The sequence below is a fragment of the Cherax quadricarinatus genome, chromosome 78, assembly GCF_038502225.1.
Source record: "Cherax quadricarinatus isolate ZL_2023a chromosome 78, ASM3850222v1, whole genome shotgun sequence".
Taxonomy (NCBI): domain Eukaryota; kingdom Metazoa; phylum Arthropoda; class Malacostraca; order Decapoda; family Parastacidae; genus Cherax; species Cherax quadricarinatus.
The window spans coordinates 21583635-21611152 of NC_091369.1; the positions used below are offsets into that span (position 1 = coordinate 21583635).

The 27518-nt window shown below is 44.0% G+C and overlaps 1 protein-coding gene across 5 annotated transcripts in view; it reads right to left on the minus strand.

The window, feature by feature from the left end:
* Nucleotides 1-27518, minus strand: part of LOC138855028 (uncharacterized) — a 397726-nt gene that overhangs the window by 140641 nt on the left and 229567 nt on the right. For 4 of the 5 annotated variants that reach the window (XM_070101773.1, XM_070101775.1, XM_070101772.1 and 1 more), the window contains exon 2: nucleotides 3792-3920. The exons of the other annotated variant lie outside the window; for it this stretch is intronic. In XM_070101773.1, coding sequence (XP_069957874.1) covers nucleotides 3792-3920 — 129 coding nt within the window. The remainder of the gene's footprint in view (nucleotides 1-3791; nucleotides 3921-27518) is intronic. 5 annotated transcript variants of the gene reach the window in all.

Consider the following 27518-nt stretch of genomic DNA (forward strand, 5'->3'; position numbering starts at 1 on the left):
CGGAACTCTATCAAAAGCCTTACTAAAATCTAAGTAAATAATATCAAATTCTTTATCGTGGTCAACAGCCTCAAAAGCTTTACTGAAGAAAGTTAATAAATTAGTTAGACAAGACCGGCCTCTTGTGAATCCATGCTGAGTATCATTAATCAAGCTATGCTTATCGAGATGGCTTCTTATAATCTCAGCTATAATTGACTCTAGTAATTTGCCTACAATTGAGGTCAGGCTTATTGGGTGGTAATTTGACGGTAACGACTTGTCCCCTGTTTTAAAAATAGGAATTACATTAGCCATCTTCCACATATGAGACACTACACCTGTTTGAAGAGATAAATTAAAAATATTAGTTAATGGTTCACAGACTTCCATTTTGCATTCCTTAAGAACCCTTGAAAAAACCTCATCAGTACCCGGTGACTTATTTTGCTTCAGTCGGTCTATCTGCTTCACAACCATTTCACTAGTGACTGTAATGTTACATAATTTATCTTCTTCTGGCCCACTGTAAAAATTAATTACTGGAATATTATTAGTGTCTTCCTGTGTAAAAACCGAGAGAAAATAATTATTTAAAATCGAGCACATTTCATTCTCTTTGTCAGTAAGATGCCCATAGTTATTTTTAAGGGGACCTACCTTATCTCTGACTTTTGTTCTATATACCTGGAAAAAACTTTTTGGGTTAGTTTTAGAATCCCTAGCAACTTTAATTTCATAGTCCCTTTTAGCTTTTCTTATCCCCTTTTTAATGTCCCTCTTAATGTCAATATACTGATTTATAAGATGACCCTCGCCTCTTTTGATACGCCTATAAATTCCTTTCTTATGCCCTAGTAGATATTTCAGCCAATTATTCATCCATTTTGGGTCATTTCTATTTGATCTAATTTCTTTATAAGGGATAAACGTTCTTTGAGCAGCTTGTATAGTGTTCAGAAAACTGTCATATTGATAGCTCTCTTCGTTACCCCAGTCAACAGATGATAAGTGTTCTCTAAGCCCATCGTAATCTGCTAAGCGAAAATCTGGGACTGTTACTGAGTTATCCCTACTATCATACTTCCATTCAATGCTAAATGTAATTGATTTGTGGTCGCTAGCACCCAGTTTCTCTGAAACTTCTAAATTATTAACAAGGGATTCATTGTTTGCCAGAACTAAGTCTAGCAGGTTATTACCACTTGTAGGCTCTGTCACAAACTGCTTCAAAAAACAATCCTGAACTACTTCTAAGAAATCGTATGATTCTAAATTCCCAGTCAAGAAATTCCAATCAATATGACTAAAGTTAAAGTCTCCTAGAATTACTACATTATCGTGCCTTGTGACCCTAACAATTTCCTCCCATAGTAGTCTCCCCTGGTCCCTATCTAAATTTGAGGGACGGTATATCACACCTAAAATTAATTTTTCGTGCCCCTCTGAAAATTCTATCCAAACAGACTCTGTATGTGCTACTTCAGACTTAATACCCGTTTTTATGCAACAGTTCAAGCGATCTCGGACATACAATGCCACCCCACCCCCCTTCCCGACACTTCTATCTACTTGGAACAATTTAAAACCCTGAATGTGACATTCTGCAGGCATGTCCCGACTTTTTGAATTAAACCACGTCTCAGTAATGGCAAATACATCAATGTTACCTGCACTAGCAACTAGTCTCAACTCGTCCATCTTATTCCTAGCACTGCGACTATTTGTGTAATAAATATTTAAAGACCCTCCTCTCTCTTTACCCTTCCTGCTCCTTTCTGTTATTCCACTAAACCTATTACTGTCTTTGTCAATTAGTGCCACTGGCTTTCCAATATCCACCTCATTTTGCCTATTACTAGTTCTCCTAGTACTCATATTACTACCCTGCGACTTCACAGTTTTCCCACCAAAACCCATACCACTAACTATTCCTAGTTTAAAGACCTAACTGCTCCCTCCACTGCATTGGCCAGTGCTCCCACCCCACACCTAGATAAGTGAACCCCATCCCTGGCATACATGTCATTTCTGCCATAGAAGAGGTCCCAGTTGTCAATGAATGTTACCGCATTTTCCTTACAGTATTTGTCCAGCCAGCAATTGACACCAATTGCTCTGGACAACCATTCATTTCCAACTCCTCTCCTTGGCAAAATGCCACATATGACAGGTTTCCCACCCTTCCTCCTTATTATCTCTATTGCTGACCTATACCTGCTAATCAGGTCCTCACTCCTACGTCTGCCAACATCCTTGCCTCCAGCACTGAGACAGATAATAGGATTGCTCCCATTACCTCCCATGATGTCATCCAGACGGGTAACAATATCCTTCATCCCAGCCCCAGGAAAACACACTCTCTGCCTCCTACTCCTATCCTTCAAGCAGAATGCCCTATCCATGTACCTAATCTGGCTATCCCCAACAACAACAATGTTTTTACCTTCCTTGGCGTCGTCCGTCGTGACGCTCCCAGAAGTCGACTCACATTCGTCATGTAGCATTACACCACTTGTGGAATTCGTCAAGACGTTCTCGATGGTCTTCGTTGGGGTTTCTAGGGATGTCTCACTCACGTCTGCCAGTGCTTCCTTGGTGCTTGTTGTGGCATTCCGAGTAGAACACTCACATTCGTCAGGTAGCACGGAGAATGGGTTGGAAGTTTCCACAGTAGTCTTCTGGTTTCTCGTTGTTTCTGCCTCTCCAACCGTGTTCTTGATCCTCAGCTTGGTTCCATGTTGCCCGGCCACTGACCAAGCTCCCCTCTTAACCTGGGGACTCACAACAGGAGGATTACTACGAATCCTCTTGTTCTCCTCCGTTAATCGCCGTATCTCCAGCTTAGCAACTCTGAGATCTTCTCTCAGCTGCTGGTAAAGCTGCTCAAGAGAGGGCATCCTGGTTCAGATTCACAGAGAGCACACAAACAGGTCTTCACAGAGCTAAGTACACGTCACCACTGAACTAAGAACACGTCACTTCTGTTCTTACTTGGTGAAGGATAATATAAGTCAAAAGTTTTCCTGCTGTGTTTATTTTGCTTCCTTTACACCCAGGATAACAGGCCTTTGGATTCCTGGGTTGTAATACCTTCTTTAAAAACTGTTGATGCCACAAGATCATTTGTGGGATTAACAGGTTTCTATAGTTTTCTTTGCAACTCCTTTAAGTGAATTACTTAAGAAAGATGTTGCTTCCACTTGGATCTTCGGTCTAGAAAGAACATTCAACACATTAAGAGATAAGCTAACTTCTGCTCATGTATTAAAGTTTTCTGATTGAAAAAACAAATTTTTACTTGTAAAAAAGACACACTAGCACCATCAGTATAGGTGTTGTACCAGTACAAAAGACTGATAGCAAGTATAACCTTGTTACATTTGCTAGTCGAGTCTTAACTAAGGCTGAACGAAATTATTCTGTAAATGAGCAGGAATCACTGGGCTTTAAACATTTCCAGGATATCATCTACCATACCCTGACCATATCTTGTTCCAGAATAAACGATCAACTGGAAGATTACGATGATGGTCCTTGACCATACAAGAGTACAGTATAACCTATACACACTTACCTGGTCTGGTATTATTCGATATCTGATGAAGATCGTTGTCTGTCTGTTCTCATTCCTTCTTTTTTTAAAAATGCATTTTTACATGGTATAACAAAAATCACGTTTTGTTAGTAAAACAGAGATTAAAATAAGGACCTGAAAATTTTAGTGTTTATATTCATTTGGAATTATTTCTAGTTTCAATAAATTTGTCATTCCAGCACCAAAGTTTGAAAGATCAGTAAAGGTAACTCACAGTGACAGAGAGAGGAAAATCCCCTGCGAGGACATTAGCGAGGGCCAGAAGCTGCTCCTTGGTGGTCACTCTAGTCAAGACTTGTTCAGCCATGATGCTGCTGGATGCACTACCAGTCTCACTCTCAAGCTGATGAAAAAGACACGAATTGGAAAGGTTTTAGTAAATGTTCCTAGCTGAAAAATATTTGCTTAAAAAAACACACACAAGCATAAACACTGGCATGCTCGCACTCCCCCCCCGACACACACAAACACACACACACAGGAGATATGAATTGTGCTAAGGTCATATCAGCCTGCCAAGAAGGGCCAAGGAGTGAAAGGGGAGAGCAGATGGGTGCAGATGGAGAAGGTGATAGGTCAAATGCAGAGGCACAGCCATGCTACCAAGAGCCACTGGAGAAAACAATGAAGAAAATGACCATGTACAGACAGGAACCAGAGTCACAGAGGGAGAGGCAATGGGAGGAGGAAAGGGCAAAATCAGTGTTTATCCATGGACTTCAGGAGAGAGAGGAAAGGACACACACTGAAAGACGGCAGGCAGAAAGAAATGAGATTGAGAACATCACAGAAATAGGTGAAGAAGACATGTACGAGATTGTAAATTTTCAGAGAATAGGGGGGTACTTGAAGGGGAGAAAACGACTGATCAAGCCGATTCTCAGGACAGAAACAGTGCAGAACAGGTTCCTCCAAGAGAAAACACAGTTGAAGTACTCGGAAGAGTACAAGAGGGTGTTCCTAGACAGAGACATCATGTTGTCATCCTGGGGTCGAAGTTGGTGGGTACGCAGATGACTTGTCAGGCCAATCCACGCACGAAACGTTCTCTGGCAGTGTGGACAGGGAAGGGTGGCGGCATCGAGGGGTCTGATGGCTCTGGTCTTCCTCGCCTGCCTGCGCTGTTCAGCTAGTGAGATTCTGCTTGCCTCGCAGGATGTTGCCCCTTTCTGGACAACTGCTCGCCAGTCACTCCTGTCCTGAGCTATCAGCTCCCACATGGTGTGGTTGATGTTGAAAGCTTTCAGAGCAGTCTTAAGGGTGTCCTTATAGCGCTTCTTTTGGCCTCCTTGAGAGCGTTTTCCATGCTGCACTTCGCCAAACAAGAGTTTCTTTGGCAGCCGGTGGTCTGGCATGCGAGCAACGTGACCTGTCCAGCGAAGCTGTGTCTGCATTAGGATGGTGTAGATGCTAGGCAAGCCAGCTGTAGTCAGCACTTCTGTGTCTGGGATCTTATCTTACCATTTGATGCCAAGAATTTTTCTGAGCCGTGTGGTGTGAAAGTGGTTCAACTTTCTGGCGTGACGTTTGTAGACAGTCCAGGTTTCGCAGCCATAGAGAAATGTGGTGAGGACTATGGCTCTGTGCACCATGATCTTGGTGCTTGTGGTGATGCCTCTTCGGTTCCATACATTCTTATGGAGCCTGCCGAAGGTGGCACTGGCTTTGGCAAGTCTGGCATTCACCTCATCATCGATGACAACGTTTCTGGAAAGGGTACTGCCGAGGTAGGTGAATTTGTCTATTGCGTTCAGTCGCTGCCCGTTGATAGTGATGTTTGGCTCAACATACGTCTTTCCCGGAGCAGGCTGGTGCATCACTTTAGTCTTCGTTGTACCGATTGTCAGCCCGAAGTTGTTGCAGGCATCAGAGAACTTGTCAACACTGTGCTGCATGGCGGCTTCGGAAGCAGCGTTGAGGGCGCAGTCATCAGCAAATAGCAGGTCATTGATGGTGTCAGTTGCAGCCTTGGTTTTTGCTTGAAGCCTCCTGAGGTTGAAGACAGACCCATCTGTATGGCACCTGATGCCGATTCCTGCGTCTGTGTCCCTGAATGCATCTGTAAGCATGGCCGAGAACATCAGGCTGAACAGGGTATCTTGGTACAGACCTGCAATCAACTTCGACAACTTCCACTAGTGAGAGCGGCTGGATTTGAGAGGGACCTGACCTCTCAACATCTGAGTTCTTACCTCTTCTAGTGACCTACGTCTCACCTCTTGGCAATATATAAGGCTCCATCCTGTCACTTCATCTCCATATTGTTTCATACTATGGAACAATGCTCTTCGCCAGACTGAGGGACTGACCACCTCAAAACTTTAAGGGTGATGGACTGATTACATCGTCTTCAAGTATCTTCTGCTTCTATCAACTTTTCTGTACTCGACTGAAGAAGCCTACTGTGTAGGCGAAACGTTTCATAATAAAGATACCTAACTGTTGCATATGTGTCTTACCTAACTACTCTCTCTTTACCTTCCCTTCTTGCTGATGGACCCTCCTTTAATCCTGACTCTCTCATTGACTTCTTGACAACGACTGATTTACTCCACAAACTCTGATGATTCTTTTCGCTCTCCCCTCAGCCCTTTCTAGTTCAGTCTCTTGCGGATGCAGTGGATGACCAGGATGTCCTTAGTGCCTCATCATGCCCTTAGCGCTCCATAACACCTTGCTGGAACTGCCTTTCTGCTCGTTGAACCAATCTAGTGGTTTCATCCGCGCGGTCCGCCAGAGCCAGTCTTCCCATGCTTAGGTAGGCAAGCCCTAGTTGACTTTACCTGGGGTCAATGACCCGACGGCTACCCTCACTTGGTTTAGCCGGCCTGTCGAAGCCGTTGCCCGGGGTGTGGCTGCTGTCGCATGCTAACAGCTACTTGGAGCCACAAGTGAGAGCTGGGTGTCAGGTGGGGACCAAAAGCTGGCGAGCTGCCCCGAGAAGGGCACGACAAGCTCCCCCATGCCAGAGGTACTACCCCTCCCTGAACATCCCAAACACAGAGACATAACACCAACAAAATGACAGCAGCTGTGGGAAAGGACAAAAAAGCGAAAAGAGCTAGGAAAGGAGACAATTACGGAACCAGCAGAGGTCAATCAGAACAGTGTTGGAGAGGAAACTGAAGGTATGGTACACAAACGCTGATGGAATAACAAATAAGTGGGAGGAGAGGCATGAAAGAGTCAAAGAGGCATCACTGGACATCATAGCTCTCACAGAAACCAAGCATATAGGTAGAATAACAGATGTCATCTTTCCAATGGGATACCAGATCCTGAGGAAAGACAGAGGGAACAGGGGGGTGGAGGAGTGGCACTGCTGATCAAAAACCAGTGGAATTTTGATGAGCTGGAGAGAGGAGACAGTGGAGAAGCAAGCGGTTACATAGCAGGAATGCTTCACTCTGGAGGATCCAAAGTGGTAATTGCAGTGATGTATAACCCACCACACAACAGCAGGAGGCCAAGGCAAGAGTATGATGAGAGCAATAGAGTGATGGTTGACACAGTGGCTGCAGTGGCCAGAAGAGCTCATGCATGCAGGGCAAAGCTCCTGATCATGGGTGACTTTAACCACAAGGAAATCGATTAGGAGAACTTGGAGCCACATGGGGGCCAAGATACATGGAGGACTAAGATGATGGAGGTGGTACTGGAAAACTTCATGTACCAACATGTAAGGGACACTACAAGAGAGAGAGGAGAGGATGAACCAGCAAGACTGGACCTAGTATTCACCTTGAGTAGTGCAGATATTGAGGACATCACATACGAAAGACCCCTTGGGGCCAGCGATCATGTGGTTTTAAGCTTTGAATACACAGTAGAGCTACAAGTGGAGGGGGATGCAGGAAGGCCAGGGCAGATGAAGCCAAACTACAAGAAAGAGGACTACATAAGAATGAGGAATTTCCTGAGCGGGGTATAGTGTGACAGAGAACTGGCAGGAAAGCCAGTTAATGAGATGATGGAATATATAACAACCATGTGCAAGGAGGCTGAGGAGAGGTTTGTACCCAAGGGTAACAGGAATAATGAAAAAGCCAGGATGAGCCCATGGTTCACCCAAAGGTGCAGTGAGGCGAAAACCAAGTGTGCTAGGGAATGGAAGAAATATAGAAGGCAAAGGACCCCAGGAGAATAAGGAGAGCAGTTGTAGTGCCAGAAATGAATATGCACAGATAAGAAGGGAGGCCCAACGACAATATGAAAACGACATAGCAGCGAAAGCCAAATCTGACCCGAAGCTGTTATAGAGCCACATCAGGAGGAAAACAACAGTCAATGACCAGGTAATCAGGCTAAGGAAGGAAGGAGGAGAGACAACAAGAAATGACTGCAAAGTATGTGAGGAACTCAACAAGAGATTCAAAGAAGTGTTCACAGAGGAGATAGAACGGGCTCCAGAAAGACGGAGATGTGGGGTATACCACCAAGTGCTGGACAAGGTACACACAACTGAGGAAGAAGTGAAGAGGCTTCTGAATGAGCTAGATACCTCAAAGGCAATGGGGCCGTATGTTGCAACCCATGAATGGGTTGCAATGTATATTATTTATGTATAATACATGTATATTACCTTTTTATATAATTTTATATTGCTTATATTTGCGATAATAGCTAATTCGTAAATATATGACTTTATATTATTATTTGACTTAGTTTCCTTTTGTTAGGTAGGATGTAACACATATATTATGTGCTCAAAGTTCAAGTCTTGATTGTGTAACTGCTGTAATTATCGCTCTTTGCTTGCTACTCTGCCGGCTTCTCCTTGTTACTGAGCAGCAGCTGTCCATGGAGCTATCACGTGATAGAGGGGGGGTGTCCTCACCTCGCCTGAAGTATTCAGTCTGGTCTAGACTCGCTTAGCGGTTGGACGTATTCCTGACAAGTGCCTAATTCTCCCTTATAGGCCTTTGTTGGAAGATCGTCTCTTGTCTCATTATTGTTAGTTCTGGAGACACTGTTCACAGAACATTGTATAGACTTAGTGATTTTCGATGTTGTACTGAGGTTGTGTGTCGCATAGACACTCTAAACAACTCAGGTCCTGAGCTGTAGCTTCTGACCTAACTTGTACTGGTATCTGTGTATTATCACAGTCAGGGATTTTCTTACGCTGAACTTAGATTCAGTAGTATGGGAGTTTTGTAACTTTTGTGGAGGATCTGTAGATGGTCCCTACTTAGTGTCGTTATATTATCTCCTTGTTCCTGATTCTGTGTCACAGTTGCTTGTTATATTGCTATTGAGCTTAGCATTCTTTTTATTGTTCAAGCAGACTTTTCTGATTGCCAGTTGGTCAAGAAAAAAAGAAGTTAGTTTATTTGAGGACTTTGTCAGTCACTTGTTTAAGTCTAGTCGAGTCGTGAGACATAGCAAACTACTTAGAGCACTTACACACATACACACAAACTTACTTGCACATATTTGTAATATCTTATTAAATGTTAATGTACCAGACGGTACTTAAAACTTATAAACGTGATATGTGCTTTCAACACAATCATACTGTACACGAGAGAAGTGATTAATATTATTTTGATTACTGTGATTGATTTAATTTAATGATATACCTCTAGACGATAATTAATAAATTTATTAAATTTTAATTTATCTAGTTAGTAGCCTACCAGTTGTAATCCTGAAGCACTATTGAATCATACTGAATTCTAATGGATAATTGGACAAGGATACTGACTAATTGTTACGAAAACCCAGTAACAGGCTGGATGCTAGAAGGACAGTTCTTTCTAGTATTCAATGGAGATCTCTAAGCTTTTAGAATCGTGTTATTTGTAACAAATGGGGGCCTGTCCAGGAGGCTCTTGATCCAAGGTGTTGGAGAAATTGTCCAGTTTGACCATAGAGTTATTCAAACACTTTGAGTACTTTCCTAATCTGAAGACTTTGAGTTTAGTCTTGTACAACATACTAGGTGGATGTATGTACTTGACTGAGTCTCTTGATCCAAAGAGATGGAAATACTGTTAATGAGCTCTAGCTCTAAGACAACCAACACTAAAATTCCTATTAGGATTATAGTTTCCCATAATCACTTTCTCGTAGTACATATATTTTCGTGATGTATGCCAAAGTGAAACAGTTAATTGATACTCTGACTTTGTCTGAGTTGAGTACATTAAAACTTCAGACGTGTTGGCGAGTAGCCAAATATCTCGGTGTGACGTATAACAGGAATTACACCGCAGAAACTGTCAGAGCGTTAATTAAAGATATATTGTTTCCTGCTCTTACAGAGATGTCTGATTATGATTCAGATTCAGAAAGCCTAGTGTCACAATTAGGAAGTATGACTATTTGATGACGTAGAAGAAATAGCAACTAAGGCAGAAGTGAGCCTACTGTCTGAGCCTAGTTTAGCTCAGTTCTCGCTCATGCCTTCCCTCCTAACTGGTAGTATGACTCAGCCTCATACTAGTACTGTGCATACTACTCCTGTGTCTACTTATCCTAGACCAGATCTAGACTCTCTAGAGACGCCTGAACGAGGTGCCCGACCTAAAGACAGCCCAGAAAAACATGTTAATTTCCCAACTCCTCCATTACCTACTGGTCCTATCTCTCAGGAACAGTTTGAGAGGTTTGAACGCCTAATAATGTTGCAGACTGCACAAATAGAGGCACAGAGGAAATTGAATGAAGAAGATTTCCAAAGAGAAAATGTTCATCTGGGAAGACAACAGACTGATAGATCACAGGACACATTTAATGTGCAGAAAGCTGCAACCATGGTTCCTAAGTTTTTTGAAAGTGACTTAGACACCTAATTTGATGTGCTTGAGAACCAGGCACATGCTATGAATTGGCCACGTAAGCACTGGGCTACCTTGTTGCACACAGCTTTGGCAGGAAGAGCTCAAACTTGTACTGCTGCTTTACCATTTGCCAAGTACATTAGTTATGACACTGTCAAGCAAACTATTCTAGAGACGTATAATGTGTTACCTGTAAGTTATCAACGCGCATTTCATACGTTACAAAGACGACAAGATCAAACTTGTGTAGAGTTTGCTCGTGAGAAAAAAATTGCATTTGAGAGGTGGTGTAGATTTGCCAAATGTAACAACTACAACAGCCTTGTTCAGTTGTTACTACATGAAGAGTATAACAACTGTATGTCTGTTGACATACAAGAATATCTGATCGATCATACTACCTCAGATATTCTGGAAACTGCAGCATTAGCAGACAATTACGAGATTTCTCACAAACTTGTACGTACTAAAACACAGAGAAACAAGGTAACAAAAAATTGTCCTAGAAGTTGGCAACCTAAAACAGCTGCTCATTGCCGGCTTGATGTACCTGCTACTGTAACTTCTCATACCTTTACCAAGAAAACTCACAATCCTGAATCTGTCTCTGTGGCTAGACAGAAATCTGATATCGAGAAGAAGAAAGTTAAATGTGCCTATTGTAATAGAAAAGGACATGCTAGAGAGTATTGCTATAAGTTAGATAGAGATACGAGAAGCAGTCGTGCGGCTGGCACCCCCACTCAAGTCGTATCCTCTTCCGAGCAACAAAGGCACCAAAATCCTAGTAATACCTCTGATCTTACTGTTTTAGATAATATTACTCAGGATAGATGACTAGCATCAGAAAGTGTATCTGACGAAAAGATTCACTCAGCGATGAGTCCTTACTTATCGAGAGGTAAAGTAAGATTTGACGAATCACATCTAACTGAGATAATTACTTTCAGAGACACTGGCAGTTATCTCACGTTATTAAGAGAAGATGTACTGCCCATAACTGATGATACCTATTGCAAGATAGATGTATTGTTAGAAGCCTATGGAGGGGCTGTTATAAAAGTACCTCTGCACAAAATATACATTGAAACAAGCTATTATACTGGTTATATTTCAGTGGGTATATCCAGTGGTGTATTTCTCATCAGGTCAGTGGACTTGTTGATAGGGAACGATATCCTTCATGCTGGTATATGTAAAGAACCACTTGTGATTGATAATAACACTGATGATAATTTTGCCATTGAAGCTTATAGAGAGAAACCTATTTTATTTCCTCTCAGTGCACTTACTAGAGCTATGTCAAAGATTCAACAACCATCCTTGTCTCCTGTTGAGTTAGTGGATGATAATGATTTGGGCTTGAATATGTTGTTTAGTGACGCTCTGCACCCAGGGTCATTAACACCAACTCCCCCCTGTCATCAACCTAGTCAGGACACAACTGACGTTAAATTTCTAACTCATGATGACTTAATCAAGGATCAGTTTGTTGATCAGTCGCTGGAAAGACTGAGAGATAATGCAGTTATTGAGAGTGAAGCAAAGGATCTCGATAATTGTTACTATTATAGTAACGGTGTACTGATGGAGAAAAATACATGTAAGTTGTCAGCTGATAGTGTTTCCACCACAATCGAGCATCTCGTAGTGTTACCAGTTACATTTCGTGAACAAGCCATTGATTTTGCTCACAATAGTCCCATTGGAGGACATTTGGGTGTCAAGAAGACACTCGGTAAACTGGCAAAACATTTTACTTGGCCTAAAATGAAGGAAACAGTAGCTGATCAAGTGCGACATTGTCACATGTGTCAAGTGACAGGCAAGCCAGCGCACACTCCTCCACCTACACCTCTCACTGTGTTCATTAGTAGCAAAGTTCAGTTCATCTGGACTAGTGATTGTTCAGATTTGTTCAAAAGGTTGAAGCATCTGCTTTCCTCTGCTCCAGTGTTGAGTCCTAATTTCAATCTTCCCTTCTTTTTACATATTGATGCAAGTTGTTATGCAGTGGGTGCTGTGCTGCTCCAACAGTCAACATCCACTGATATTCTCCATCCTGTATGTTACTATTCATCTAAGCTTAAACGACACCAGAAAAATTATGCCACTTTTGAGAAAGGAGCTCTAGCTCTTGTGGTGTCCTTGGAACATTTTGACGAGTATTTGGGCACTTCTCCATTTAAAATTTACGTAATTTTATGCCCAAATACCTTTCGTTACTTGCTATGTCAAATTCAGTATAGTAACTTAATCCCTCCAGCCCACATTAACTATATATACTCATGTCTAATAATTATATTTATATATTTACAGTAGTGGTGATATATGTGGGAGGAGACAGAAGCTGAGTGTTGAGTGGGTAGTGTTGTGTGGGCGATGTACTGAGCCATGGAACACTGTCCTGCTGCAGACTCCCCCCCCCCATGACAACACACCTTAAGCTGTTTCATACTCAGATGTCCCTACTGCATAGCATTCCACAACCACTACTTAAGAGTGGAATGCCATCTCCTGTCTATAGCACAAGACTACTATTTATATGCAGTGTACACTACTATGATCGAGCCTCAACGTGTCGTGCTTGTCTATGCTATCCTGTCTCTACACTGATGTACATAACCACGAGTATGCAGAGATACGATACTGTGTACTGCCCTAGTACTAGGGGCATAACTTAGTGATATAGACACTAAAAAATTATAGAAGTGCTTGGCACAAGAGTGACTCTCATTATTTTTTATATTAAATTGTGTTAGTAAAGTAACCTGAGTAATCAGTAATAATGTGAAAGACATTAATGCAACTCCTAGTGCGACCATTTGTCGTGTTGGGGGGAATAGGGTGTTGCAACCCCTGAATGGGTTGCAATGTATATTATTTATATATATTACATGCATATTACCTTTTCATATAATTTTATATTGCTTATATTTGCGATAATAGCGATAATATTATTATTTGGCTTAGTTTCCTTTTGTTAGGTAGGATGTAACACATATATTATGTGCTCAAAGTTCAAGTCTTGATTGTCTAACTACTTTAATTATCGCTCTTTGCTCGTTACTCTGCCGGCTTCTCCTTGTTACTGAGCAACAGCTGTCCATGGAGCTATCACGTGATAGAGGGGGGGAGGGGTGTCCTCACCTCGCCTGAAGTATTTAGTCTGGTCTAGACTCGCTTGGTGGTTGGACGTATTCCTGACAAGTGCCTAATTCTCCCTTATAGGCCCTTGTTGGAAGATCGTCTCTTGTCTCATTATTGTTAGTTCTGGAGACACTGTTCACAGAACATTGTATAGACTTAGTGATTTTCGACGTTGTACTGAGGTTGTGTGCTGCATAGACACTCTAAACAACTCAGGTCCTGAGCTGTAGCTTCTGACCTAACTTGTACTGGTATCTGTGTATTATCACAGTCGGGGATTTTCTTATGCTGAACTTAGATTCAGTAGTATGGGAGTTTTGTGACTTTTGTGGAGGATCTGTAGATGGTCCCTACTTAGTGTCATTATATTATCTCCTTGTTCCTGATTCTGGGTCGCAGTTGCTTGTTATATTGCTATTGGGCTTAGTATTCGTTTTATTGTTCAGACTGTTCTGATTACCAGTTGGTCAAGAAGTTAGTTTATTTGAGGACTTTGTCAGTCACTTGTTTAAGTCTAGTCGAGTCGTGAGACATAGCGAACTACTTAGAGCACTTACACACATACACACAAACTTACTTGTACATATTTGTAATATCTTATTAAATGTTAATGTACCAAACAGTACTTAAGACTTATAAATGTGATATGTGCTTTCAGCACAATAACACTGTACACGAGAGAAGTGATTAATATTATTTTGATTACTGTGATTGATTTAATTTAATGATATACCTCTAGACGATAATTAATAAATTTATTAAATTTTAATTTATCTAGTTAGTAGCTTACCAGTTGTAATCCTGAAGCACTATTGAATCATACTGAATTCTAATGGATAATTGGACAAGGATACTGACTAATTGCTACGAAAACCCAGTTAAAGGCTGGATGCTAGAAGGGCAGTCCTTTTTAGTTTTCAATGGAGATCTCTAAGCTTTTAGAATCGCGTTTTTTGTAACATCGGATAACATCTCTCCATGGGTCCTGAGAGAGGGAGCAGAGGCGTTATATGTACCCCTAACAACAATATTCAATACATCTATCAAAACAAGGAGATTGCCTGAGGCATGGAAGACAGCAAATGTAGTCCCAATCTTTAAAAAAGGAGACAGACATGAAGCACTAAACTACAGACCAGTGTCACTGACATGTATAGTATGCATAGTCATGGAGAAGATTATCAAGAGAAGAGTGGTGGAACACCTAGAAAGGAATGATCTCATCAACAGCAGCCAACATGGTTTCAGGGATGGGAAATCCTGTGTCACAAACCTACTTGAGTTCTATGACATGGTGACAGCAGTAAGACAAGAGAGAAAGGGGTTTGTGGATTGCATTTTCTTGGACTGCAAGAAGTCGTTTGACACAGTTCCACACAAGAGATTAGTGCAAAAACTGGAGGACCAAGCAGGAATAACAGGGAAGGCACTACAATGGATCAGGGAATACTTGTCAGGAAGACAGCAGCGAGTAATGGTACATGGCGAGGTGTCAGAGTGGGCACCTGTGACCAGCCTGGCCCCTCAGGGGTCAGTCCTAGGACCAGTGCTGTTTCTGGTATTTGTGAATGACATACCTCTTCAAGGGGGGCTCCTTGGCATGGTGAAGAGGCTCTTTGTCTGAGGAATTAGACCTGTCGGTCTCCTTCTTCAGACCGAACCTAATTACCCCCCAATCCCCCATTCCCTATCCCATACTCCCCATCCTCCCCTTTTTCCTTTCCTCCTCCTCCTCCCCACCCCTCCATGCCCTTCCTTTTTGGCCTTTGGGATTTTTTTTCCCACAGGCACGCTAGTTCCTAGGTAGAGGAAAGGGTACCGGGGTTCATCCCATTCCATTAAGGTTCTTGGCGGTGGCGTAGTTTGCCGTGGAATCTGGATTGCCTAGGGATGTTCTGATCCCTCTCCGGTATCCTGGAGGGTGGCTTTGGGTGACTCTCAGGCGACGGGTGTATCTCTGGAAGCCACCTTTCCGATTCCGGGGGTTGTGGCCGAAGGAGGTATGCTTTGTGGTGGATTTCCGGCCACCCTCTCTTTTGTCCACCGAGGTAGCTCGGCAGATGTGAGGTTGCTATCCCGGATTGCCGGTTTACTGGCATGATTGGTAGGGTATTGCACGGGTTCCATGCTGCATCTGCGCTACTTGCGGTGCTGAGGTCCTCTTGGGTGCGGAGGGAGATTTCTGGCCCTTTCATTCCTCCTAGGAACTATCCCTCCCCGGTCCCCCCTTTTTTTATTCTTTTTTTATTTTTATTTTATTTTCTTCTTTCTTTTTTTTTCTTAAAAATAAAAAGAAAGAAGTAACTCAACCATGGCAGCCCTAGTCCATGAACCTGCTACCCCCGGGCCCCTTCTTGATACCGCACCCCGTTCTGACCCCGCCTTGTCTTTGGACCACTCTTCGGACACTCCTCATGCCTCTGTACCTCTTGCCAGTGCTGTTTCCTCACCCGCTTCAGATACTGAGGCCTCGACTGACTCCTTCGATTTATCTGACCTTCGCTCTCCTCTGACTATGCTTCCGGCCTCTCCCTCTACGGTGCGGCAATTTTCGAATCGCCGGCCCGTTCCACGTCGGACCAACTCTGGTCCCACGCCTAAACTCCAACGACAATTACCTGCTGATGATACTTCTCCACCTTTTCGTTCTTCTCAGAAAAGATCGACGTTTCCTTCACTACCTTTCCAAGCTCAGTTTCACACTGCACAATGGACTAAATTCTTCACTTTACGACTGACTTCCTCTACTGCCTATCTTTCTGACCACAGTATTGGCAAAGCACTCCTACGCCATTTTGGCAAAGATATTTCTTTTCATGCTCTTAAGAGTGGTACGTGCATCATCACCGTACAGAATGCTACCCAGGCTCATGAGCTCTCTCGTCTTTCCCATGTCGATACTGTTCCTGTCACTATTGAAAAACATCATTTCCTCAATTCTTGTAGTGGTACCGTCATTCTGCCCCATACCATAGTTCAACAAAATTTCCACACATGTGGCAATGACATTCTTGAACAGCTGGAACTCCAAGATCTCCCAATCCTCAAGGTAGACACTTATGTTCTTCCTGCCTGCGGGCAGAGACAATACCCTAGCAATGTGGCTCATTTAACTTTTGACAGCCATGAACTCCCATCCTCACTTTATGTAGCAGGACATCGGTTACCATTTCGAAAGGTGATGCCTACACCACAACAGTGTAGAAATTGCTGGCGATTTGGCCATCCAGCGAAATATTGCAGATCTATCGCCGAATGCCCGGTCTGTGGTGCCGATAACCATTCTAATATGTCTTGCAATCGACCTCCCTCTTGCCTTAATTGTCATGAGGCTCACCCTTCATACTCTCGCCATTGTCAAGTCTACTTAAACGAGCGGGAAATCCGTTACCTCAAAGAGGCAGAAGGTCTCCCTTATGCCATGGCAGTTTCTCATCTCTGCCTCCAAGGGAGACTACCTAGTGTTTCTTATTCCCGTGTTTCAAAATGTCCCCCCACTTCTGGGATCCCATCTTCTGCAACCACCTCTGTGGTTACCTCTCCCATAGTCACTCCTGTATCTAATTCTTTTGCTGTCCTAGGCTCAGATGTCCCTACTTCAACGCCTCAGTCTGATCTCGCTTCTTTGTGTTCTCCCTCACAAGCCTCAGTAGCGACGAGATCTTGTATTACACCTCCTAATCGTCTCTCTACTTCTCAAAAGTCAAAAAAAGGTCCGTTAACACCTCCTATCCATCTTCCACCTCCTCATTTTACCTTCCCTGTCTCTGTACCTGGTTCTTCCCCTCTCACTGGCTCTGTTACAAGTGTAGAGGTTCACCCTCCTCCTTGTACTCTACCTTCCTCCCCTGTTCCCTCCCAAGTTTCTTCCTCTTCTGCCACCTCCCAGGTTTCTGCCTCTTCTGTCCCCTTCCACGCTTCTCCAGTTCCCTCCACCCTTTCCCCCCCCCTTCCTTTGTACAGTCCATTACAGTTCCAAACTTTACTCATCCTCCTCCTACCATTTCCAATATTGTCTCCCTTACGACGTCTCTGAATTCCGAAACACTTGAAGCAATCTCTGAATATATTGCAGAGACCAAACCATCAATGGACACTGATCCACCCTCCATTCCTTCTCTCTCCTCTGCTCCATCTGCGCAACTCCTTACTTCACAGCACACCATTCCTTCGCTGCTTGAAAGTTTTCCACTGCCTCCGCATGTGGACTTTTCTAACCCCTCTAATCCGTAGGAACCCTTATCTGCGGATTTCAGGTATCTTTATCATTGCCAATCATGGCCTATTTACAGTGGAATATACGTGGCCTCAGGGGTAATTGGGGTGAGCTTCAGATGTTACTCTCCCAGTTTTTCCCTGTTGGTGTTTGCTTACAGGAACCAAAATTACACTATGCTGTTATCTCTCCCATCTCAGGCTATAATTTATTGTATTCTTCAGATCCTTTTCCTGATGGGACCTTTAATGAAAGTGCCCTTCTTCTATGCACTGATATTCCGTACCATCAGCTATTTGTTCGTACTTCGCTGCATTACACAGCAGCCCATATCCACTTGCATAGGTGGTATACGCTCTGTTCTTTTTATCTCTCTCCTTCTCGGGCATTATCTATTCCGGATATTGCCTTTCTTGTTTCGTCGTTACCGCCACCGATTCTGTTACTTGGAGATTTTAATGCCCACCATTTCCTCTGGGGGGGGTCTCACTGTAATTCCCATGGCATTCAGATAGAGGCTTTTCTTGCCACCCACCCCCTCCATGTTTTAAATACAGGTACTCACACCCATTTTGATCCTCGGACTCACACTCTCTCTTGCATCGATCTCTCAGTCTGCTCTTCCTCCGCCGCATTACACTTCACTTGGTCTGTTCTCTCGGACTTAAAGGACAGTGATCATTTCCCAATCATTCTTACTTCCCCTTCATATTCACCACCTCTTCGCATCCCACGCTGGCAATTTGATCAGGCAAATTGGAACCTTAACTCACACCTAACTATTTTTAGAGAGGTTCCTTCTTCGTCCTCCATCGATGAGCTTTTACACCTCTTCTCGTCCTCCATTTTAACCGCAGCTTCTAATTGTATACCCCAAACTTCGGGCAGGCATTCTCAGAAATGCGTGCCTTGGTGGTCTCCGGCTTGTGCTCGTGCAGTACGTTTGAAACGCGCTGCATGGGGCAGGTACCAGTACAATAGAACCACGGAGAGACTTCTTGATTTTAAGCAGAAGCGTGCGATCGTTCACCGTGTCATCCGTGACGCTAAACGCACTTGCTGGCGAGATTATGTCTCCACCATCACCTCTGCTTCCTCTATGAGTGCAGTCTGGAAGCCCCTCGCACACAAAACCTCCTTTACCCCCTCCCTCCAACCCTTCCTAGGCCGACCCCTACCCCGCCTTCCTTCCACTACAGACTGATACACTCTTGAAGTCATTCTGTTTCGCTCCATTCTCTCTACATGTCCGAACCACCTCAACAACCCTTCCTCAGCCCTCTGGACAACAGTTTTGGTAATCCCGCACCTCCTCCTAACTTCCAAACTACGAATTCTCTGCATTATATTCACACCACACATTGCCCTCAGACATGACATCTCCACTGCCTCCAGCCTTCTCCTCGCTGCAACATTCATCACCCACGCTTCACACCCATATAAGAGCGTTGGTAAAACTATACTCTCATACATTCCCCTCTTTGCCTCCAAGGACAAAGTTCTTTGTCTCCACAGACTCCTAAGTGCACCACTCACTCTTTTTCCCTCATCAATTCTATGATTCACCTCATCTTTCATAGACCCATCCGCTGACACGTCCACTCCCAAATATCTGAATACGTTCACCTCCTCCATACTCTCTCCCTCCAATCTGATATTCAATCTTTCATCACCTAATCTTTTTGTTATCCTCATAACCTTACTCTTTCCTGTATTCACCTTTAATTTTCTTCTTTTGCACACCCTACCAAATTCATCCACCAATCTCTGCAACTTCTCTTCAGAATCTCCCAAGAGCACAGTGTCATCAGCAAAGAGCAGCTGTGACAACTCCCACTTTGTGTGTGATTCTTTATCTTTTAACTCCACGCCTCTTGCCAAGACCCTCGCATTTACTTCTCTTACAACCCCATCTATAAATATATTAAACAACCACGGTGACATCACACATCCTTGTCTAAGGCCTACTTTTACTGGGAAAAAATTTCCCTCTTTCCTACATACTCTAACTTGAGCCTCACTATCCTCGTAAAAACTCTTCACTGCTTTCAGTAACCTACCTCCTACACCATACACTTGCAACATCTGCCACATTGCCCCCCTATCCACCCTGTCATACGCCTTTTCCAAATCCATAAATGCCACAAAGACCTCTTTAGCCTTATCTAAATACTGTTCACTTATATGTTTCACTGTAAACACCTGGTCCACACACCCCCTACCTTTCCTAAAGCCTCCTTGTTCATCTGCTATCCTATTCTCCGTCTTACTCTTAATTCTTTCAATTATAACTCTACCATACACTTTACCAGGTACACTCAACAGACTTATCCCCCTATAATTTTTGCACTCTCTTTTATCCCCTTTGCCTTTATACAAAGGAACTATGCATGCTCTCTGCCAATCCCTAGGTACCTTACCCTCTTCCATACATTTATTAAATAATTGCACCAACCACTCCAAAACTATATCCCCACCTGCTTTTAACATTTCTATCTTTATCCCATCAATCCCGGCTGCCTTACCCCCTTTCATTTTACCTACTGCCTCACGAAAAGTACGAAAACTGAGTGGTAAATAGTCTCCTGACCCGGCTCCTGTTCTGCGGGTTGCCGGTGTTGATATAGCAAACCCACTAGATGTTGCCAATGAAACTGGCAATCATCTGGTCTGTATTTCTCAGGGACTCCATCTATGCCCCTCATTTCTTTCCTCAATGTCTGCCAGAGAGTTAGCACCCTTGGACTTTTCTTCTCTCAGAGAAGAACAGCATAATGTGCCTTTTACACTTCAAGAACTGGAGGCAACACTCTCAGCTTGCCGGTCATCGGCAGCTGGGCCCGACGACATTCAGATTCATATGCTACAACATTTACATCAGTCAGCCCTTGCAGTTATATTACGCCTTTACAATCTTATTTGGTCACAAGGAGTTCTTCCACAGCTGTGGAAATCCACCATTGTTCTTCTTTTCCGCAAACCAGGCACTACGGGACATGAAACCTCCCACTATCGTCCCATTGCTCTTACCAGTGCAGTTTGCAAAGTGATGGAACGTCTAGTAAATAGACGTTTAGTGTGGTATTTAGAGACACACAACAGTCTCTCTGCTCGTCAATATGGCTTTCGTAAGGACGTTCTACAATAGACCCCTTACTATGCTTGGACACGTATGTTCGTAATGCCATTGCGAATAACCACTCAGTTATTGCCATATTTTTTGACCTTGAGAAGGCATATGACACAACTTGGAGGTATAATATTTAGCCCAAGCCCACTCCTTAGGCCTTCGAGGCAATCTACCATCCTTCCTTAAGAACTTTTTAACTGACAGGCATTTCCGTGCTCGGGTTAATAATGTGCTATCCCCGGACTTTATCCAAGCTGAAGGTGTCCCCCAGGGATGTGTTCTGAGCACAACACTTTTTCTCCTTGCTATTAATGATTTGGCCTCTTGTCTTCCATCAAATATTTGGTCATCACTCTATGTTGATGACTTCGCTATTGCCTGTGCAGGCGCTGACTGTCACCTTATTACAGTTTCTCTCCAGCATGCAGTCGACCGTGTTTCCAATTAGGCCACCACACATGGGTTTAAATTTTCCAGCACTAAAACCCACCAAATTACTTTCACTAGACGCTCTGTCATCTCCAATCATCCTTTGTACCTCTATGGCTCCCGTATCCCTGAACATGATACAGTCAAGTTTCTGGGCCTCCTCTTTGACCTGGAAACCTCACATTACCTCTCTGAAGGCAACTTGTCACAGCCGGCTGAACCTTCTTAAAACCCTTGCTCATCTTTCATGGGGAGCTGATCGTCGAACTCTCCTTCGCCTACATTCCACCCTCATTTTATCGAAACTTGATTATGGTGACCAGATCTAATCAGCAGCATCTCCTGCTACTCTCTCTAGCCTTAACCCCATTCATCACCAAGGATTACGTTTATGCCTTGGTGCTTTTCGCTCTTGGCCTGTCGAGAGCCTCTACACAGAAGCGAACGTTCCATCCTTATCTGATCGCCGTGATGCCCATTGCCTTCGCTACTATGCATGCTGTCATGATCTCCGCAATCCTTCCATTTATAGAATGGTAACTGATATTAGTAGACATTCCTTATTTGTTCGCAGCCCCTGTTTACTCCGTCCCTTCTCTCTTCGCCTTCATTCACTCTTGTATTCTCTTCAATTACCACCTTTCTATGTTCATGTAGCATCTCACTTTTCCCTACCCCCTGGGAAGTTCCAACTGTTCGAGTCTGTTCTTTCTCTCTCCCTTGCTCGAAAGCCCAACTGTCTACGGTCGGTTCCCGCTCTCTTTTTCTTGACCACTTTCGCTCTCATTCTCACGCCATTGCTGTGTACACAGATGGCTCTAAGTCTTCTGACGGCGTAGGATTCGCAGCAGTGTTTCCGGACAGTGTCGTATGAGGGCATTTACTATCTTCGGCTAGTATTTTTACTGCTGAATTGTATGCCATCCTAACAGCACTTACCCGTATTGCATCTATGCCTGTGTCATCATTTGTGGTTGTCTCAGACTCCCTTAGTGCTTTACAGGGTATACAGAAATTTGATACACCTCACCCCTTAGTCCTCTGTATCCAACTTTGGCTATGCCGCATCTTTACCAAGCATAAAGATACTGTTTTTTGTTGGGTCCCTGGTCATGTTGACGTACAGGGCAATGAACAGGCAGACACTGCTGCGCGTTCAGCAGTACATGACCTACCAGTTTCATGTAGAGGTATTCCATTTATGGACTATTTTGCTGCAATATCTTCCCAACTTCACACCCGTTGGCAACAACGTTGGTCTACTATGCTTGGCAACAAACTTCAATCTATTAAACCGAATATAGGTTACTGGCCGTCTTCTTATCACCAGTGTCGAGGTTGGGAGACTACTCTCTCCCGTCTTCGCATTGGCCATACTCGTCTTACTCATGGATATCTCATGGAGAGGCGCCCTGCTCCTCTCTGTGAGAATTGCCAAGTTCCATTATCAGTCAGCCACATTCTGTTGGACTGCCCACTTTATCAACGAGCACGCAGAATTTACCTCCGTCGTCGTCTTCGCTCTGCTGCTCTCTCTTTACCTTCCCTTCTCACTGATGGACCCACCTTTCATCCAGACTCTCTCATTGACTTTTTGACAACAACTGACTTACTTCACAAATTCTGATACCTTCAGCCCTTTCTACTTCAATCTCTTGCTACCCTCTACCCCCGTACTATCCCCTGCCCCGCTGTTTTCTGTATCCTTCTGATCGCCCCTCCCCCCTTCTGCTGCCCAATACCCTCGCTTCCTTCTCTACCCTGCAGCGCTGTATAGCCCTTGTGGCTTAGCGCTTCTTTTTGATTATAATAATAATAAGGTGAACGACATAACGGAAGGAATAAACTCTGAGGTGTCCCTGTTTGCAGATGACGTGAAGTTGAAAAGAATTCATTCGATCGAAGACCAGGCAGAACTACAAAGAGATCTGAACAGGCTGCAGACCTGGTCCAGCAATTGGCTCCTGGAGTTCAATCCCACCAAGTGCAAAGTCATTAAAATTGGGGAAGGGCAGAGAAGACTGCAGACGGAATACAGTCTAGGGGGCCAGAAACTACAAACATCACTCAAGGAAAAAGATCTTGGGGTGAGTATAACACCAGGCACATCTCCTGAAGTGCACATCAACCAAATAACTGTCGCAGCATATGGGCGCCTAGCAAACCTCAGAACAGCATTCCGACATCTTAATAAGGAATCGTTCCGGACCCTGTACACCGTGTACGTTAGGCCCATATTGGAGTATGCGGCACCAGTTTGGAACCCACACCTAGCCAAGCACGTAAAGAAACTAGACTAGTCCCAGAGTTAAGAGGTATGTCCTATGAGGAGAGGTTAAGGGAAATCGACCTGACGACACTGGAGGACAGGAGAGATAGGGGGGACATGATAACGACTTACAAAATACTGAGAGGAATTGACAAGGTGGACAAAGACAGGATGTTCCATAGACTGGACTCAGCAACACGGGGACACAGTTGGAAGCTGAAGACACAAATGAATCAAAGGGATGTTAGGAAGTATTTCTTCAGCCACAGAGTAGTCAGGAAGTGGAATGGTTTGGGAAGCGATGAAGTGGAGGCAGGATCCATACATAGCTTCAAGCAGAGGTACGATAAAGCTCATGGTTCAGGGAGAGTGACCTAGTAGCGACCAGTGAAGAGGAGGGGCCAGGAGCTTGGATTCGACCCCTGCAACCTCAACTAGGTGAGTACAACTAGGTGAGTACACACACACACACACACAAGCACACACACACGCACACACACACACACACACACACACACACACACACACACACACACACACACACACACACACACAAGCACACACACACACACACACACACACACACACACACACGTACACACACACGTACACACACACAAACACACACACACAAACACACACACACACACACACACACGCACAGACACACACACAAGCACCCACACAAGCACACACGCACACACCAGGTGATCAGATTAAGGACAGAAGGTGGAGAACTCACAGGAATTGATCAGGAGGTATGTGAGGAGCTGAACAGGAGATTTAAGGAAGTTTTTACAGTAGAGACAGGAAGGGCTGTGGGAAGACAGCACAGAAGGGAACATCAAGAGGAAATATACCAACAAGTGTTGGATGACATACGAACAACTGGGGAGGAGGTGAAGAAGCTCTTAAGTGACCTTGACACCTCAAAGGCGATGGGACCGGACAACATCTCCCCATGGGTCCTTAGAGAAGGAGCAGAGATGCTGTGTGTGCCTCTAACCACAATCTTCAACACATCCCTTGAAACTGGGCAACTACCTGAGAAATGGAAGACAGCTAATGTAGTCCCCATATTTAAGAAAGGAAACAGAAACGAGGCACTAAACTACAGATCTGTGTCTCTGACATGTATTGTGTGCAAAGTCATGGAGAAGATTATCAGGAGGAGAGTGGTCGAACACCTGGAAAGGAACAAGATTATAAATGAAAACCAGCATGGGTTCATGGAAGGCAAATCTTGTATCACAAACCTCCTGGAGTTTTATGACAAGGTAACAGAAGTAAGACACGAGAGAGAGGGTTGGGTAGATTGCGTTTTCCTAGACTGCAGGAAGGCCTTTGACACAGTTCCCCACAAGAGATTAGTGCAGAAGCTGGAGGATCAGGCACACGTAAAAGGAAGGGCACTGCAATGGATAAGGGAATACCTGACAGGGAGGTAGCAACGAGTCATGGTACGTGAAGAGGTATCACAGTGGGCGCCTGTTACGAGCGGGGTCCCACAGGGGTCAGTTCTAGGACCAGTGCTATTTTTGATATAAGTGAACGACATGATGGAAGGAATAGACTCTGAAGTGTCCCTGTTCGCAGATGACGTGAAGTTGATGAGAAGAATTAAATCGGACGAGGATGAGGCAGGACTGCAAAGAGACCTGGAGAGGCTGGACATGTGGTCCAGTAACTGGCTTCTCGAATTCAATCCAGCCAAATGCAAAGTCATGAAGATTGGGGAGGGGCAAAGAAGACCGCAGACAGAGTATAGGCTAGGTGGACAAAGACTACAGACCTCACTCAGGGAGAAAGACCTTGGGGTGACCATAACACCGAGCACATCACCGGAGGCACACATCAACCAAATAACCGCTGCAGCATACGGGCGCCTGGCAAACCTGAGAATAGCGTTCCGATACCTTAATAAGGAATCGTTCAAGACACTGTACACTGTATGTTAGGCCCATACTGGAGTATGCAGCACCAGTCTGGAACCCACACCTGGTCAAGCACGTCAAGAAGTTAGAGAAAGTACAAAGGTTTGCAACAAGGCTAGTCCCAGAGCTCAAGGGAATGTCGTACGAGGAAAGGTTAAGGAAAATCGGACTGACGACACTGGAGGACAGAAGGGTCAGGGGAGACATGATAACGACATACAAGATACTGCGGGGAATAGACAAGGTGGACAGAGATAGGATGTTCCAGAAAGGGGACACAGAGGCAAGGGGTCACAACTGGAAGCTGAAGACTCAGACGAGTCACAGGGACGTTAGGAAGTATTTCTTCAGTCATAGAGTTGTCAGCAAGTGGAATAGCCTAGCAAGTGAAGTAGTGGAGGCAGGAACCATACATAGTTTTAAGAAGAGGTATGACAAAGCTCAGGAAGCAGAGAGAGAGAGGACCCAGTAGCGATCAGTGAAGAGGCGGGGCCAAGAGCTGAGTCTCGACCCCTGCAACCACAATTACGTGAGTACACACATACTCAAATTCACACACATAAACAGGCTTGTTAAATAGAGGTTAACGGCCAAATCACTGAGAATTTTACATTAGGAACATCAATGACATATTATTAACATTAAAACTTCACTCAGAGATTAACATTAAGAACTTCACTGAGAGGTTAACATTAAGAGCTTCACTTAGAGGTTAACATTAAGAACTTCACTTAGAGATTAACATTAAGACATTCACTGAGAGGTTAACATTAAGAGCTGCACATAGAGGTTAACATTAAGAACTTCACTGAGAGGTTAACATTAAGAACTTCACTGAGAGGTTAGCATTAAGAACTTCACTTAGAGGTTAACATTAAGAGCTGCACTTAGAGGTTAACATTAAGAGCTGCACTTAGAGGTTAGCATTAAGAACTTCACTGAGAGGTTAAGATTAGTGTCTTCTCTCAACAAAATAGGATAATATAAGGGAGGTGGAAGACTCAGGGAAACAGAGGAAGATATGACTGTAAAGGAAGAATTGCTGGAAGAGCTAAGGAAAAGAATGGAATATGAGTAGGACAGGAAGCTAGGAAAACCTGTCGCTAAAATGAAGGAAATGATGTATGCAGAGAACAAGAAGTGGGAACAGTGAGTGAAAGCTGCAGAAGCCAGGATACAAAACCTCACAGATGAACTGAAGATACTGAAGCAAGATATAGAGCCAAGGAACATATGGGGCAAGCCATGAGAAGCAGGTACACCATCATCCATCGAGGAGGACCAAAGGTGAGGAAGGGGTTAAATCCTACGTTGAGGCCCTGTCAGGTCATCAGGAATGACAGTGGCATGCTGCTGGGTATATAGAGGTAATAGGCCTCCAGCAGAGGCGCGAGCAGGCTTCCGGGAGTTCCATAAAATGATAAAGGAAGCAGCAATCACTATGCTTAAATGGGTCCCAGAGAAGCAGAGGGGAAAGCATTGAGAACAGGAAAGTGAGAGGTCAGTTTTTTTTCAAGTACTGCAGGAGATCGATGGGTAGACATAGGAAGAAAGATGGCTGGAAGAGAAAAACAGATCGAAAACATCAACAAACTAATGAGGAAGGCATGACTGAATTGATAAATATTTACAGAATAAGGGGATACTTGAGGGGAAAAATCGGCCAAATTGATATTCAAGACAGAAACAGTGTGAAACAGGATCCTGCAGCAGAAACCATGGCTAAAGAAAACAGCAAAATACCAGATGTACCTAGATCGTGATAGAGTGAGAACAACAGGTTCTGAGTGATACGATACAAAGATGAAATCGGCATGAGAGACAAGGCTAGAGTCAGAATGGGACAACCCGAGGCGAGATTACTAGTACATGCAACCACCCACAGACCCCACTCACAGAACCATCCAAACATACTATCCCAAAACAAATCATATTTTACGCTCACAGACCCCACCCCACCTCATACAGTAGACTCTCATTACACCCAGCCAGGTCTCCCACTCCCCAACCCCCATAAACCCCAAGTAT